This window comes from Plectropomus leopardus, chromosome 7 (genome assembly GCF_026936395.1).
Source record: "Plectropomus leopardus strain MGB_pleo_1.0 chromosome 7, ASM2693639v1, whole genome shotgun sequence".
Lineage (NCBI taxonomy): Eukaryota > Metazoa > Chordata > Actinopteri > Perciformes > Serranidae > Plectropomus > Plectropomus leopardus.
The window spans coordinates 6,791,829-6,809,358 of NC_142182.1; the positions used below are offsets into that span (position 1 = coordinate 6,791,829).

General features: G+C 39.6%; 1 protein-coding gene across 1 annotated transcript in view; it reads right to left on the bottom strand.

Moving 5' to 3' along the window:
- mbtps1 (membrane-bound transcription factor peptidase, site 1) overlaps positions 1–15,977 on the bottom strand; it is a 32,229-nt gene extending 16,252 nt beyond the window's left edge. Inside the window, exons 1-8 of the mRNA XM_042496306.2 lie at positions 15,813–15,977; positions 8,765–9,355; positions 7,811–8,074; positions 4,024–4,239; positions 3,664–3,774; positions 2,451–2,560; positions 1,273–1,389; positions 611–678 (exon numbers count right to left, since the gene is read on the bottom strand). Of these exons, the coding sequence (XP_042352240.2) occupies positions 611–678; positions 1,273–1,389; positions 2,451–2,560; positions 3,664–3,774; positions 4,024–4,239; positions 7,811–8,074; positions 8,765–8,993 (1,115 nt within the window). The 5' untranslated portion in view covers positions 8,994–9,355; positions 15,813–15,977. The remainder of the gene's footprint in view (positions 1–610; positions 679–1,272; positions 1,390–2,450; positions 2,561–3,663; positions 3,775–4,023; positions 4,240–7,810; positions 8,075–8,764; positions 9,356–15,812) is intronic.
- Positions 15,978–17,530: the final 1,553 nt, after the last annotated feature.

Below are 17,530 nucleotides of genomic sequence, written 5' to 3' on the forward strand. Positions count from 1 at the left end.
CAGTTGGATAATTAAAGCGGTCAAAGTGGTGGAGGGAAAGTGAGTGTTTCAATGCAACTAAACAGGGATTTCATTAAAACAACAATGGTGAAATTCTACAGTAAGAACATTTAAAAATGAAGAAAATATCCATATGGACTAATGGTGAAGATACTTGGCGACAAAACACGATAATGATGCGGCACTTAAAGATATTCAAATATCTGTTTATAGAGATCTGCTGAAATGTTGTTTGGGCTTGTCTTAAGTTGCTAATTGAACTGTAAACAGTGACCAGCCCACGAACGAGTCTTGGCTTAGATGTTCACCGACTTCCCAGGATCTCCCAAAACACTGGCTCTTTCCCCCCGGAGGCTTTATAGATGTTAGATGAAAGCCAGTGGGTTTCATGATTGGATAGCCCACAACTGGATTTAAAAAAGTATAAGTAATGCAAAAATATTCAAGACAAGAAGAAGAGAAGGACTTCTTTAAAGGAACCACATTTTCTGCTTTTCAAAAAAGGTGAGATGGAGTAGAGATCATAATATTTTAGGATTAAGCATTTTCCGAAATGTTTTTCTTCATAAGTACAAATGCCATTATTTGGAAGTTAAAGTGAAAAGTGTACCCATAAAGAGGTCCATCGTTGCCAATAGCGGAGACCATGATCACTCTGTTGGCAGTGAGCTCCCAAACCTGTAAATCAAAGAAGAAAATTTGTTGGAAAAAATACACCATTTTCCCAGTGGGTAACATTTAATTACTTCTTTTGAATTTCTTTACTGGGACAGCAATAAGCTCACACAGAGAAAACAGTATGGATGGACTTCAGTTATTTGTTTTTAGGAGCATGAGTTGTGTCACAACTCTGATTGCTTCTGCACTTTACACATGCGGATCCACGTTCCTGTTCTTTAGTATGCAATTCACAAAAAGCCCTGTAAAAGGTCAAATGCCTTGCGGCCTGTCAACTTGAAACAACAAAATGATATATTTCTATATTCAGTATTTAATGTAGCAGATTAAATGTTGTTTTTCTGCTCACTGTGAGCAGTGAACATGGAGTTCAATCGTTGCCATGCACTTGTCTTCTCGCCTGGTTCGACCTGTTCGCACCGACAGTTGACCTGTTTAACTTCAAGCTCATTACCACATTGTGAAATGGGTGTAACTTAGAGGGAGGGTGGGTGGTTTGTTGACGACTTCTATGCTGAGACAAACATCAAAAACATCGGCTTCCTGTTCTTATCAACCCGGTTAAAAATCAGTCAAAGCCGGCTAAATGTTTACCTTATCAACAAATGGGTGGTCCATGAAGTCAGGCCCTCCAATGCTGAGATTGAGAACATCAATCTTCTTCAGGATGGCGTAGTTGAAAGCATCCAGAAACCACGAGGTGTACGATACCTGGGAAATGAAGACAAATACATCACATACCTCAGCGCATCAAAAGCACAATTTGATCTGAAGTAAGACAGACTTTCGCCCCTTTTAAAATGAACAGAAAAACTGCTAATATCATATTTTTTAATGCAATGGTTAAGGTTACAATCGTCATTCACAACAGCTCTGGGTCTAATCAGCAGTGATGACAACACAACTCCCGGGTTAACCTGCTAATTTTAGGCCCTTAACCAGTGAGATGCACTGACAGGACACCACAAAATACCATCCGTCTTAAGGCATAGTCATCTGCTGCAGAGCCATGCACGCAGCACTGGTCTACTAGCAGCCTGCTTGTGTTTAAAAACCTGCGTGCACACACTAATTTTGAAAAAAAAGGGGTATTTGATAAATTATTGACTTGTGGAGAAGGCTTACTATAGTATAAGAGTTTTTGGTTATTTTGTTGTTGGATCTGACAGTGTAACTACTGTGCAAAAAGCTGCACTGGAGCATGTAACACTAAATTAAATAAATCATACACTTGACATAAAACGACACTAGAATTCACAGCGCTTGAATAGAAAAGTAAATCCTGCATTTTAAAATAAATTCTAAACACTGTTTAACAACACTTTGGGAAATACATTATTTGTTTTCTTGCTGTGAGTTTAAATTACAAGACTGAGACCACTCTCATGTCTGCCCATTGAAGTCACAGCTTTTAGCTTTGCAGAGAGAGCGAAAACAGGGCAAACAGCTAACCTGGCTCTGTCCAAAGATAAAAACTCCAGTCCAGCACCACTAAAACTCACTTATCAACATGTCACACAATGGGGTTTTTTAATCAATGCAAAACCTAGTGACATTTTAAATGACTATTTGTGGTTTTACAGAGGTTGTATATACCAGAATGTGTTACCCAGAAATATTGAACTATTTATTTAGGTAACGAAAACGCAAATAATCATCTTCTCTAGCACAAAGATTTCTTTGAGCTTTCATTAATATATTTTTCATATATATTTTATGATATATATAACAACAACAACTGGATTAAAGCAGTGTGATGTAGAGGTATGTACCTGGTTGTTGGTGAATACTCGGAAGATGTGCAGCTCTGAGTCTGGAGCAAAGCCCTGACACTCTCTCATACTGGCTATCACTCCTGCTACAAATGTACCGTGGCCCAGACCTGAAAAATAGGACAAGAAATTGATCATCATCCGACACTCTTTATCTCTCTCACACACACCCTTTAGGTCTCATTCCAGCACTCCCAGTACAACTGCAGCCTATTTTTGGGCTTCCACCACCCTCAAATACACTATGTACACAGTACATCCTGTTAATGCAATAGTAGTCATACCTATCATTAATAACAGTATTACTATTGATGTCTTAATCATCATCATTACCAGGGTTGGGCCGGTATAAAATTTTAAAAAAGGGTTTGATATTAAGCCAAACAATACACCAGACCAGTATAGTGAATTTTACTCTTCCTATGTTTGTACTTTTTAAACAGAAAACACATATTTTATATTATGATATTCTCTGGAAATTACATATAATAGAGCCAACAGCAAGTAGGTTGTTGTTGTTAATGATTGTCATTTACCAGAAACTTTAAAGTCCATGGCGATGTCCCTACAGCAAGCTGCCACCTAATTTTGGACTTTGTAGTGTAATGAGGAGGTATTGTTTAAAAAATTCCTAAATTTAACTTTTTGAAGTTGCTGATCCTCGATTACTGCAGAACTTTCAAAGCGAGCAACAGGAATAAATAGGCATTATACAAAAGTTCAGGTTAAAACGGGGCACTCATGGCCATTTAGGACACCTCATTTGTCAGCTTCAAATCTTAAGTGTTGCCGTATTGGCACAGCTTTAATTTACTTGAGAGACTAACTCTGCTATGTCTTGTCATCCCAAAAAACACATGAACTTTTTAATAAAACAAACACATTTTACACCACTCTCCATCTACTTATCTAATTTGATCTCGTTCATGTTGCTAGTGCTCAGCAGTAAATCGTGCACAGCCTGTCGGACACTAGTGTCAATAACATTGCTATATTGCTTTTACTAATGCAACACACGGCAGGTTGAGCACCGTGATGCTGTTACCATAGGTGGATGATTTAGGCTACATTTTACTTTTTCCAGATCACGTCATAATGACAAACGCCAGTTTGGACAGTTTGCATAAAATCAAACCAGTTTATGTCCGTACACCGGACCAGATAAACTGCAAACGGACCAAACTAATTTCCTCACTATGTTTTCCCTCCTCACCATCATCCAGTGTCTTTTCATTAGTCCAGTTGGTCCTTTCTTTCACGTTCTTAAAATGTGGGTGCTTCTCGCTCAGGCCTGTATCAAACACTGCCACCTTCACACCAGAACCTGCACACACAGGAGAAAAGGATTAACTCAATGCCTCCAGCTACAACTTGCCAGAAATGCACACAGTTTTTAAGAGCAAAAACAAATAGATGTTCTCTTTCTTTTAGTTAATCTGGCACACCCATTGTCATTAGTCATCAAAAGCACTTCTTCATTTCTCATTTGATCATATGAACATTTTGAGGCAGATGTTTGTAGTCCCCTCTGTCCCTGCCCACTAACAGAGAAGTCAAAGGTGTGAGGTCTAACCAGTGTGTCCCATCTGCCAGAGTACGTCTGCCTGCAGGATCTGGGCAACGTGGCGTGGGATGGCCCGCAGCAGACGCCGGCTGGAGTGGCGACCAGTGGCGTGCCAGAATCCCGAGCCCAATGACAAGCTGGTTCGTCTGAAAGGCCGGGATGACTGCCACGACTGCCATTTTTGCGTCCCACGGGTGGCGTTGCAGGGTGCAGCAGGTTCGGGTGCTACGGAGACACACCACAAGAAACTGTGTTAAAACAAAGGTAAAATTAAAAGGTATTCTAAATACCGTATTCAGTGTGACTACTGGTTTGACTTTGAGACTTTATGATTTGAAACTTTACTGAGACACAGAAATATTTTAACTTAAAATGTTACTTAATGAACAACTTATTCTCCCTGGAGGGCTGCAGCTAATGATGAAATGCCCTGTTTCTTCTGTCTACCATTACAGCCCCTCCAGCAGACACAATCTTCCTGTTAACCTAATCATGCCTATCATGTTCTGATCTCACATTTCAAGTCATTTTTTCCCTCTTACCATCTTCCTCTTCCTTCTGTTTCTCTTCCCCCTTCTATCTTTTAGCTGCTAATCACACCAACCTCATTTCAGCCAATTTTATCACAATTTCAATCACTTGGACAGAACAAATGATCACAAGGTCATTAGCAAACAGCAGCAGGGCCCTGCAGGGCTTTTTATGCCTTTAATGTAGGAGTGAAATGCAGCCAGGGTGATGTCTTCTCTCTTATCTTGCCTGCTATTTAATTACCTCACTAGGTAGCAGCTTCATGGACTTCAAGTGACTCATAGAGCACAAATCCAGTGAACGTGGTCTAAATTTTCTATAAACAGGACTGAGTCCTATCACATTCCCAGGAGACTGAGTAAAGACAATAATAATCCCTTTTCTACCAAAATTTAGGTGAATTTGGAACAATGCTTGAACGCTGCTTGGGCAGAGATAAACGGTATTTTGTGGTGGCACATCACTGCATCTTGCCAATTAAGGGCTAAAATTAATCATTCACCCAGCTGTTGTTTTTCCATCAGTGGAGCCAATAAATAACCATGACTGCAGCAGAGTCATTTGGCGCAGGTGTGAATGCCGATTGTAACCTTTCCCATTACATACAAAAGTTAGATGTTGGCAGGTGTTAGTGGGTTTTTTTATGCAATGGGAAAGGGCTTTAGACACTACAGCCACTTTCCAACCAATGATTGCCTCAGGGGATGACTCTTTTCCCATTTCCATCTTGATTTTCAATCCAAATTCTCTCCACTAACGACAACACTGAAAAGTCTCCTCACAACAGCTTTAGACATGCCACTCAGTTATAACCGGTATGAAATGAATTCAGAATTCAGTGCACAAAATGCAAACCTGTTGCTTATTTCTGACATCCACTGATGTTCTCTCATGCATTCAGGATAAATTCTCACACTTCAGTTAATAAACAAACCATTTGGTGACTTATTGAGCTAAACATGGCAAGACTTGCTCTGCAGTATTTCGATTAGTTTCTACAGAGGGCTCTAGTTTGAGCTCTTATAAAATGAAATATAGCTCATGGCTGTGAAATGGGGCTAAATGTGGCTTATCATGTGTGTCAGTCGCTGGCATTATTAAAATATCATTTTTATTGCCTTTGCATATAAAGGAATCGCTACGGTGAAAGACATATTTGTTTGAAAATTTTTACAGCTGAACCGCAGAGTGTGTGATATCACCCAACAGAACATTCTGTCCGATGTTAAGTCTGAAACTTAAACTGAGATGACAGAAAATCCATGAAAGCAATAAATAAGTGGAAATGATCAATGAAATGCATAAAGAAGTGGAGTTTGCAGAGGAATGGTTTTGAAGTTTTCTTCTGTACACTTCCATGCGTACGAACTATATTTAAAAGTTGAGCTTCACCAATAACGTCCAGACGATGCAGAAGTTTGAGGCTGAATGATCAAGTACAGAGAAAGTGTTAATGTGTTTTTGGTTTTTTTTTTAAAAAAGCATACTGTCCATTTATCTGACTGACAAATGATTAAATGAATATTTGGCAAAGTATGACAAGGTTGTACATTTTTTTATAATCTCCTGAATTAACAGAACATTTTCAAATATCGCTAATATAAAAAAACTATAAAACTGATTATCCATGGGGCGCCCCGGTAGATCAGCGTGTAGAGTGTGCGCTCGACGTGATTGACCTGCTGTGCTCAGGCTGAGCAGGGCTGTTATTTCTTAAAATTTCCTCAGTCTTGAATTGGGTCTGGTTTATGCCAACTTCCCTGTTTTTTTTTGTTTTGTTTTGTTTTTTGTTTTTCAGTACATTTTAAATGCAGACCTTACAGTCTGTGTAATGTCTTGACTAAATGTACTAGCTGTGGAAAGAAAGGGAAAGAGAGGCTGCAAGATAATCTGTTTGACAGTGCTTGTCTCTGTTTCCCCAGCACTGGGAGAGATGTGCGTAACATGCAGTGGAGAGCTGTGATCATCATCTGCATGCCGCATTACCATGGACCACCGTGTGCACTCGAAGATGAAGAAGCACTGAAGGGCACAGCCCGCTCTGCTGAGACTTTCATGTCTGAGAAACAGAGCTGACAGATTCTCAAGATTAAAATAAATGAAAGGAGTGAAGGAGAAGTGGTTCAAGGAAACATGTGCTTTAGCTTGTAATAAGATGTTTTTTTTAGATTATTCTTTGGCTTTTTTGCCCTTATTTGAAAGGACAGTGTATTATGAAAGGGGAGATGACATGCAGCAACCAACGGCTCCTGCGGCAAGGACACTGCCTTTGTACATGGGGCACCCGCTCCACCCCCTAACCCATCGAGTAAAAGTTGATAAAAAGTTTTAATATTTTTTAAAAAAAGAAAAAACATTTTTTTTAACAGTAAAAATTCAAGGCTTAGGTTGGGCTTGGACAGAAACAATGCAGGTTCACGTAAGGTCAGATCTCCTTTTTTGGGCCAGATTAAAGCTCAAACATGCACCCCATATACTTAGGGCTGAGTCCTTAACAGCAGCCCATGTTCAACTCCAACTTTAGGCCCTTGTGGCAATGTAGTCCCTTCTCTCTGCACCCCCCTTTCCTGTCTCCAGCTATCCTATCTAATAACGGTAAAAGAGCCCCAAAATAATCTAAAAACAACTATCCCTGATAAATAAAAAAACAGGGAAAACACATTTTTACTCTCTCACAAACTTTGCCGAGTAAATACCCTTTCATAACGTTAAAAACAACTTTAAGATAAACATTTAAAGCCATCAAAGACACAGACTAACCCTAACCTGTTGCTCCTTTTTCAAGCATCCAGTGCATAAAAGGTTTCATGTGCAACACATGGCCTCCATACTGATAGTGCATGTGTATATGCCGGCTGGGGGCACACTGAAGTCTTTCATCCAGTGCCAGGCGCAGGGCGTGCCGCCCCCTGTCCAGGCAAGCCCCGCCACACTGACTCACCTACTCCCTCCCAGGGTGAGCAAACAGACGTTCTCTGTTCCCCCCATCCCCCAACACCACGCACACACACCCTATCCTGCATCAACAACCCCCTAGTTGGCGTGCCCTTCACACTAAGATACACAATCCTTTTCTGCACCACAAACACAGTGGAGAGAGAAATGCATCCTCTGACTCTACAAACAAAGAGACATTCTGTTAACTGTAGCAGACAAACAGCTTTCTGTATCCCATCCAGAGTTTTCTATTTCTTGGGAAGATGTGCCAACCTTAAAGACACTTTGATCCTTTTTCCTACACAATAACGTCATATGTCAGACTCACAGGGAATGTATTTGAGCATGCGGAACACTTTGCGCTGCGGCGTCACCCTCTTGATGTAAGGGTGGTCCTCTAAGGTCGTCAGGCGGCTGGGCGAAGCTTGACGGATGTGGACCAGCTCAAAGTCGCTAGGGAAGTCGGAGGCTGGGTTTTCCCTGGGAACAATGTGCCACTCCAGCGCTCCGTCCCCAGCGCTCCGCAGGGCGCTGCTGATGTACAGGCTGCGAGCTTTGGCAGAGAAATACCCCGTAAATGCTACGATGTATTCTGAGGAGACAGAGAGGCGAGAGGAGAATATTTTAAAGAACAGACAAGAGGGAAGATTTGCTAATATATAACATTCAATGGGACCCACAGGTCCAAGCTCTCCATGCTGCTGCCTGCTGAAGAGAGCATTAGCAACACACAAGGAGACATTTTCAAAAGCCTATGGAAAAATACTCAGTGGATAAAGACACATTACGAACCTGCAACATTATCACTTTACATTGCTGATGACTTTTGTTGCATTTTATCATGATCTCTCATTAGCATGCTGCAGAGTCAAATGGGACACCTCGCAAAATTCAGTACAGGGGATCGCTGTGGTGTTTGGTTTAATGTCGAAGCGTTTCACATCATGGTCTAAATTTTTCAGTTAGACTGTTACAAAGTGAAGAAACATTAAAACCTTCAACACTGCCATATAGTAGATGAAACAAGCTTAAAAACTCTAAAGTTTTTAGAATCTCCTTGATTCTTGGGATCACAATGAGGACAAGGCTTTCCTGTTTTAAGGAAGGGCCAATTCAATTATGCATTGTAACTGAAATGTAAATACTCAATATTGAAGCTTTCCAGTAACTTTGGGTACTTTCAGAATTTAAAAATAATTGAGAAAATCTGGTGGGAACATTTATGCAGCTTATAAAGACACATTTAAAAGCACATCCGCCCCTTTGAACAATTTCTCCTTACCATGCTCCACCACCTGGGAGGAAAATTCCAGTTTGAGGGTTAACTGGGAGCAGTTGGAGCCAGATGATGCAGGAAGGGGCTCTGTGTTTGGGGCATGGTCGGACTGAGATTTGGCCCCTCCCGTTGGCTCCATCCCCACCACTGGCAGGAAGCCCATCAGCAGCCCCAAAAGCATGGACGCCCACACAGGAAGCAGGAGCATTTTGAGTGGTGAAGTAGCACAAACCATAGATGCGACCAGGCTCTTTGAAACTCCAGCAGCAGATGTGCCGTTTCAGATGAAAAATGAGCAGCTAAAACCTGGTTTGGCGTTAGGGGTCAGAGCAGAGCATTTCAGGTCCAGAGCTCCAAAAATGAGTCCATACTGCAAATGGCCTGAGCAGCTAGATTAATTTCTTTCTGCGTTTTCTCTCCATGGTGGTAGTCCAGGGTGGAGGTCAGTGGCACAGCCAGAGTAGGAACATAGTCGCCATGTTGAGAAGTGGAGGAGTCAACCAGTAAGAGCAGTGGATGGATGGGAGGAGGGTGGGAGCAGTGATGGAGGAAGATGCTGGTATTAATTTAAAGTTCAGCTGCAGTCTTTCCTGTTATCTAGAAGAGAATGAGAAAAACGCCAAAATGAGTCTTTAGAAGTCAGGACAAAGCTTGTTGACATTTAAATGTAAGTACGAGTGTCGAGCAAGTGCAATATATTTTTTTTTAAAACATCTACCTGCAATGAACGAAATGCTGTTACACCGACAAACATGGATTCCTATCACTTTAGATTAATTGCAAATTGATTTTGTGACCGTGCAAACACATACTCTCAGCATATGGAATCAATTCTCCATTACTGTCACAGCTGTGGCTGCAAAACAATCTACATCTGATCGCTGAAATCCAAGATTCAGATTGGAGCCAGAAAATACTGCTGTTTTGAGGCCACAACCCCAAAATCAATACTTAAGAATAATGAAAATAAGATAACCGTAAGTCATGTCGTGTTTGTTTTTACATAAAACCCTCAAATAACATTTTTTTTTTTTGCGCAATTGCTCTTCAAATTTGAGTTATGAAGACATGTCTGGGGCAGGATATTTAATACTTGAATGATAAACCTTTATTAGAAAATATGTCACTGTAAATATAACACTATGATTATCTTTAACAATAGAGTTGAAATAATTCTAATAAACAGAAGTAAAAGACACAAATGTACAAAAATAATATAAATGTACAATATGCAATTTTACACTGCTAGACAGGAGGTCATTGCAGTCAGTTTTTCCTGGTTAGGATTTCTTTGGTGTTCATTATTCAGGTTTTTACTGGGAGCTGAATTATCCGCAGAGGTCCTTTCTTTTCCAAAACAGACAACAAGGTGATTGAAACTGGTAGACACACTTTATAAAGCAGTTTCATGTTAAAAATCAATGTTTCTCCAATGCCAATCAATTTGTTGTGAAGGGGGAACTAACTCAGCGCCTTACATCTGCTCAGTTTGTTTTTCTTAAGATCCAAATGTTCAGGAGGTTTTTAACACGGAAGAATTATCCACAGAGGTCTCTTCTTCTTCAAATAAACGGACACAGTGATTTAAACTGTTAAAAACACCGAACAAAGCAGTTTCAAGTGAGAAATCAGTGTTTATCCGAGGCTTTATCAGAGTTAGCTGGCATTTGCTCGGCTTGTTTTGCTGATAACTTAAGATCCAGACATCATATAACTTAAAAACCTGGTTAAAATGCTCCACTTATGACCGCTTCTGCCCGGTTAACACAAAGAAACAGAGACCAAACAACCTTGAGCAATACATGTTTATAGGCTATATATAGTATATAGCCTATAAACATGTATTGCTGCACTGCTCTGCAATTTCTTTTTGCTTATCTTTCAGCTTTTATGCGATGCAGATATGATACCAGCCCTGATATATCAGTCAGGCTTAATTATTATCAACCAAACTCCTCTCAGTCGTTCCTTGGCCTCAGGTCTTATCTGTCCATCAAAATGTGTTGAAAATCTGTCCAAATGTTTTGGAATTCTGTTGCTGGCTGACAAGCCAAATCAAGTCAAAAACATCATATTTGCAGAGATAACAAATTAGATTATTTTTTATCCTCTCAACACCAGGGTTAAAAACAAAAACCCTTACACAGGCTGTTTTCCCATTTCTATCCTCAGTGTTTAGAGAAAAAAGCATTTCCTCGCTGTGCCAGGGGAAGGAAGGGAGGTGTTGGGTGCACTGCAAAGAGATGTTGAATGTGGTATTGACCACTCCTCCCACATTTAGCCACTCAGGGGAGAGTTTGTGCTGCCCTCTGGGCACAACCCTGTTGTTAGATAGAGCACGTACTCTCAGATAAAACTTTATCTCACCTGCGAGGATGGCACTGCCTAGTTATACAGAGGCAGCAGATCCAGTGAAGAGACTCAACACATAGCTGATAACTACAAGCAGGGATCCCACACATTTTCATGGATGGCATTTCAAAACTTTTCCATAACTTTTCAAGGAAAAATAATAAAAATTTCCATTTAAGAAGAGCATGCACTTCACTGTGTCTATGGCACTTGCCAGCCCACCTATGGTACTTTTCTATACACACACACACACACACACACACACACACACACACACACACACACACACACACACACACAGAGTCTCGCTTTCCATAACAGCGCTGCAACAGTACATCACATGTACTGTGCCGGTAAAAGTCATGGAAAATGAGAAAACTACATGAGTTTCCATTTGTATCAAGCAGCAAATTAGTAGTGTGACTTAATTGGCCTTACTTGATGACACTGTACATCCTTTGATGCGACTGCTACACATCGCCATGTCGATGCTTAAATGATTAATGGATTAATGCACCTCTAAGTCAAAAAATATTAGAGCTATGTTGTGACAACAACTGACTTACAGAAAATAAATTTGCCATTACATTATGTGGAAAGTTATCCACAAATGGTTACTGTAAAATCACTTTCATTAAACACAAAAAATTCTATGACTTTTCCAAAACTTTCAATGCTTTTAACTAATTCCATGACTTTTCCAGGCCTGTAAAAAACAGTTTGTGAAATCCCATGATTTTCCAGGTTTTTTATAACCACGGGAACCCTGTTTGAGGTGCTTTAAAACAAACTCATCAAAAACACATCTTCACATTGCAATTAATGCCGTCCTTAACTCCACAAAGAACTTTCCACAGATACACAGCACAAAACGACTCAGCCAGGCAGCCTCAACTGACCTGAAGCTGTGTGATATATGACTCTCCAACACACACACACACACACACAGCCATTTGCCAAGCTCAACACCAGAGTTCATGAGAACCAGCTCCGCGCTGACTGACTGTCCAGCCCAGATTACATAAGACGACCTCCCTTCCTGCAGAGCCTCCTTCCTTGCACCAGAGGGACACAGAAGATGGACTTCTCGTTTTTATTTTTTATTTTCTTTACATTTAAGCACCAAACCCATCCTTATTTCATCTATTAGCATTCATAATTACTGTTAGCGCTCCATGGACCAGCTGCTCCGACTGTTTAGCTTTACTGCTGCACAGAGCACGTGTGCAACATGTTCCAGAGCTGAGTGTGCACATGTGCAGTGCGCAATGTGCGTGTGAATACTTTGTCTATTTTATCCTAGCAGGCATGAATCTATTGTCACTGTCACTGCAAATCAAACACTCCCATCAAAGGGTGAAAACAACCACATCAAGTATTATATTTGTGCTAACAGTATGAATGCTGAATGGTACAACTGCCACAAAAAGAGGAGCAAAAACAATTCGATTTACATGGCAAAGTAGTGAAAACAAGCCCAGATTGTCGGTCCATATATACCTATACTTGTGGTGATATCTAAACTGGCTTTTAACTATCGAATCACATGCCTATAATCTAAGCCATCTGGTTCTCCTGTTGATGTCTTCGTGTCCTCTATGGAGACTTAAGTAACACCAGCAAAACATTACTCATAACTCATACCAAAACAGAATCTGCAGATTTTTTTTTAGTTCTCAACTGCGATTGGGCCTACTATAATACCTACTTTTTGTGGACAATGTATTGTCACAGAAATTATGGCCATAAATGACATAATTGTCATTTTAAGACTATTTTATGCCACTGATATGATAATATATTAGCATAATAATGCAAGTATTAGAGGTGGGTGAAAAGACTGATAGTCTCGCAATATTGTTTCAATACACAGATACCAAATAGCAATATTTAATTATGCAAATTATTAAACCAGGGTAAATTTGGTAGCATACGAGAATATTAAATTCAATTGCTTTTTCTGTCTGATAGTTACATTTTACTGCAATAAAAATGAAGTGAAATGAACAGACTAAAAACTTTATTTTATTATATAAAAACAAATGCTGATGATTTTTTTCTTAATTTAAAGTTGTTAAAGGGTAATAAATCACAACACATTGCAATATATGTTGTCGCAATACTACACATATTGCAAAACATTTAAAATTGCAATAATATTGTATCGTAACTCTAATGATTCCCAACCCTTTGCCAATACATTCTTTCAGGGACCAATTAACTTTTAATTCTTAAAAATATTCAGATATTGGAATGTGGAAAGAAATATTAAAATATCCTGAATGTTTTATTCAGAAAAAAATATTTTGGCATCATGCTAGCTAAAATGTTGGTGATATTCTTAAGTAATCAAACACAAATATAAACACAAGGATGATATTACAATATTATAATATTATATATATTGTACAATATATGGACATGACCAACAATTTTTACTGACCTTGATGAGTCAATAATGTAATAATTTTGAAATGTGTTTCTATGATCCAGAAGGAAAATCTGTGGTATTCTGTGAAATGTTTCCTTTTTGCTTTTTATGTGAAAAATCACAGCCAATGTTCGACAGTTGTCTCCTAACTTTTAGCACCAAGTTGCTCATAATATGAATAAGTTCTTGAGCACAGAGGGGTGAAATTATTTAATTTGTCTGAATTTAACACACTAAATGTGGTTTTTTAAATGACGTATCTCTGACAATTTTTCTTTCTCAGTATTACACAAGCTCAAGTCAAATGTTGTGAGGGAAACACAAGACCACACAAATTACCAAAACTAGTTCGATTCCTGCTCTTAACTGTTGTTTTATGTGTCTCCTCAGTCACATGGCTATCCCAGCTCAAACTCAATGATTCAGTAGATAAACTCTGTAGATATGGGCCTACACAAGTGACAGACGTTTAGAGGATGTAATTAAAGCCCCTGGACGGTCTGGTCTGAGAGGAGGGGGCTCAATCACCACCAGTTCCTGCTCGGGGCAGGATCCCCGCCTGTCTGAGACAACAATACAGCTAACTACTATTGGTTTAGACCTAGGGCTTTAAAAATAGCCCCACTGGTTAGGGTAGGGCTATAAAAGACAGGCTGGGGCTACCTGAGTCAACATAACACTAAACCACAAAAATGGCATCAAACCTCCAGGCAAATATAGATTAGTAGCTAGGAAAGCCCCCCCAACCACAATCAGGGGGAAGAGGAGGGATCCACAGCGCTGTGAGCAATCTGAAGGAGTGAAATGGTTATTTAGATTATAGCAGAACAGTCCCGTCGAACATTTTTACTTTAGGCAGAAATTTGGTGTAAATTGCACCAGTTTTGCCAGTTTTGTCTCCTACAAACACAATGATACCAAAACTGGAAAATAAATATTAGAAAGACAGACTACTGGAAATGAACAGCAGCTGTTTTGATCATCAAAACATGTATGAATCAGTCTACAGTGTATATTTAATAAAACGGGGATGGTCAACTTACTTTGCCTGCGGGCCACCTTTGCAAAATGACAGGAGGCCCGTCGCAGCAGTCCCAAACACGTTTCTATTTTTCAGACATTTCAAGGATTTTCGGACATTTCTAGGACTGAAGGATGTTTCTAGGATTTTTGAATGTCTCTAAGGTTTGGGACATTTCTAAGATTTTAGGATGTTTCCAGGCATTTAGAAAATTTCAAGGATTTCAGAAACTGTCAACGATTTTAGGATATTTCTTGGATTTCAGGACATTTCCAGGATTTTAGCATGATGCTATGATGTTTCTCGGAGTTTAAGACATTTCTGGGATTTTAGGACAATTTTAAGATGTTTCTATGATTGTAGCAAGTTTCTTAGTTTTACGAAGATTTCTTTCTAAGATTTTAGGAAATTTCTAGGACTTTAGGGGGTTGTAGGACCTCGGTCTGAGGTCCTACAACAACAAGCTCTATTTTGATGCTGTTTTATGCACTCTGTCACACAATGTATACTTAAAAATACAAAATAATCCCAGTGCGAATCACTTTATTATTATCATGAATTAGAAAGCTATTGGTGGTCAGATGTGAGTATCACTGACATAAAGGGTGCCTGGGTTGCAGGACATACAACAGATTTAACTCCCAGTGTGTTATTAATGAAACAGACTTTATTTTGTTCTATGTAGTGTTCGTGGTTAACTCCCTAAGCACACTAGACACACTACAAAATACACACACGTTTAAACGCCTTTAGTTTACTTAAGTAAGCGCATAAAAGACCCAGTGTTAGCGTAACTAGGATTTACGTTTGGCACAAAATCAGCGTCGATAGGGCCATGAGATACAGTAACAAATAGCTGCTTTGCTGTGCGACACAACATTTATAAAACACGTTAGCTAATTAGCTAACTAAGCCAAAATGACCAAAGCCATGTCTCCAAACATAAGTGACGACTTTATGTGCATAAACAAAGCAAATAGCAGCAGACACATGCTGGAGGATAGGGCTAAATATCTTAGAAGAGGACAAACATCACATCGGAAGTACTGGACGTTATTTTAAAAAACACAACAGCACATGTTAATGTCGCAAAAGCCACACTTAGTCATCTGAAATAGGCGTTGTAAACAAAAAGACATGCTAATAGGTCTTTTAGCTCCAGCAGCCTCTCACATGTACAGCGCTAGCTAGCTAGCTTAGTAGTAATTTACAGTATATCTGCTGGTGGTTTGTGTGTTGATATTACTCACCGAGATGAACAACGTCTCTCACAGCACAGTTATCTTTCTGTATTTATCACTGTCCGTGTATTACTGAGCTGATAGCTACTCGTTAGGTAGTTTATTGTCCACCGAACAAAAGCTAGCAGCAAACTCACCAAACGCTACAGCCGCAGACCACTGACGTCTGGTTATGCAGGGATGCCAGGTTTGGTTAACTCATCCTCCTAAACCGCCGGGCAAAGCCAGCTCGTCGCTTCATATCAGATAATGTACAAAATTAAAAGATGTTTGTTTTCATGTAATGTTTTCGTATGACCTTAAGCTGTAACTCACGCTAGTGTGATTGCTTTCCCATCCTTTTTCATAGATGTATTTGATTATAGTGTGTGACGCTTTACATCAAACCTGGCAACCCACCGGGCCTCGAGCTGCCTCTCGAGTCCAGCCGTCCCGGTCACTTTGCGGGTTTTCCAGCAGTAGGCGCTGTTTACAGCCAGGAAACAGGGCTGTAAATAAGATGGACATATAGTAGGCATACACAAATTAATTAAGTTAATTTACCTATTATAATGTAAAATGTAAACCAAATAAACTGATGTACTCAGTGCTGCTGTCTTTTTATTATTATTAAACCATGGCAGTATTGCACAGCTGCTCTGCAGCTTGTAGTACTCCAACTTCAACTTTAAAGTTTGAAGTATTTAGACATGTAAATGGCCATTGTACTGTCTCCAGTGTAGGGACGCATGATAATATCTGCATGTCATCGGTACCGGCAGATATTGGCTTTAAAATGGAATATCCAGAATCAGATAAACTATTTATTTATTTATTTATTTATTTATTTCTTATTGACAAATTGAACACGCACAAAACATCAACCCCAAGTTAAAGTATTACAATTAATGAATATACATACATTGAAAAGCATTGTATTTTATGTCTCCATCTGCTGGTGGGCCATCACAGTAAGTCTATGCATAATATGATGTCAATTCCACTACAGAAGAAACTTGATCACTAAAAACAGGTGGGGAAAAAAGTGGATATATATCAATATTAGCATCCATTATCGGCCAAACGAGTTGTTATACATTATCATATCGGATGCTGGCAAAAATTTCAATATTGTTCATCCTTACTCCAGTGGTTTATTTACTGTGAAAAACATACACACACACACACACACACACACACACATCTTCTGAAGAACTCTATCATCAGCACAGTCTCAAGATGGGCACACAGGGTCAGTGTCACCAATTCAGTCTCGGACCAAATGTTTCTTCTTTTGTTCCTGATTTATTGATTAAAAGCCGGAAAGCGTTTTCACAGAGCATCAGGATGTCACAGTGAAGTTGATCTTTGATCTTTTTACTTTAGTATTATGTTGTATTAGACATTTGTGTGAAGTTTTTTCATGGTTATGGCCAAAAGCATGTCTTGTGAGGTCACAGTGACCTTGACATTTGATCTTCGACCACCAAATTTGAATCAGTTGATTCCTAAGTCCAGTTGGACGACTGTGCAAATTTGATGAAACTCTCTCAAGTCCTTCATGAGATATTGCATTCACAAGAATGTGACGGACAGGGTCGCAATGATCTTGACCTCTGACCACCAAAACCTAATCGGTTCAGCTTTGAGTGTAAGTGAACGTTTGTGCCAAATTTGAAAAATTTCCCTCGAGCTGTTCTTAAAATATCGTGCTCACAAGAACGAGACGTACAGGGTCACCATGACCC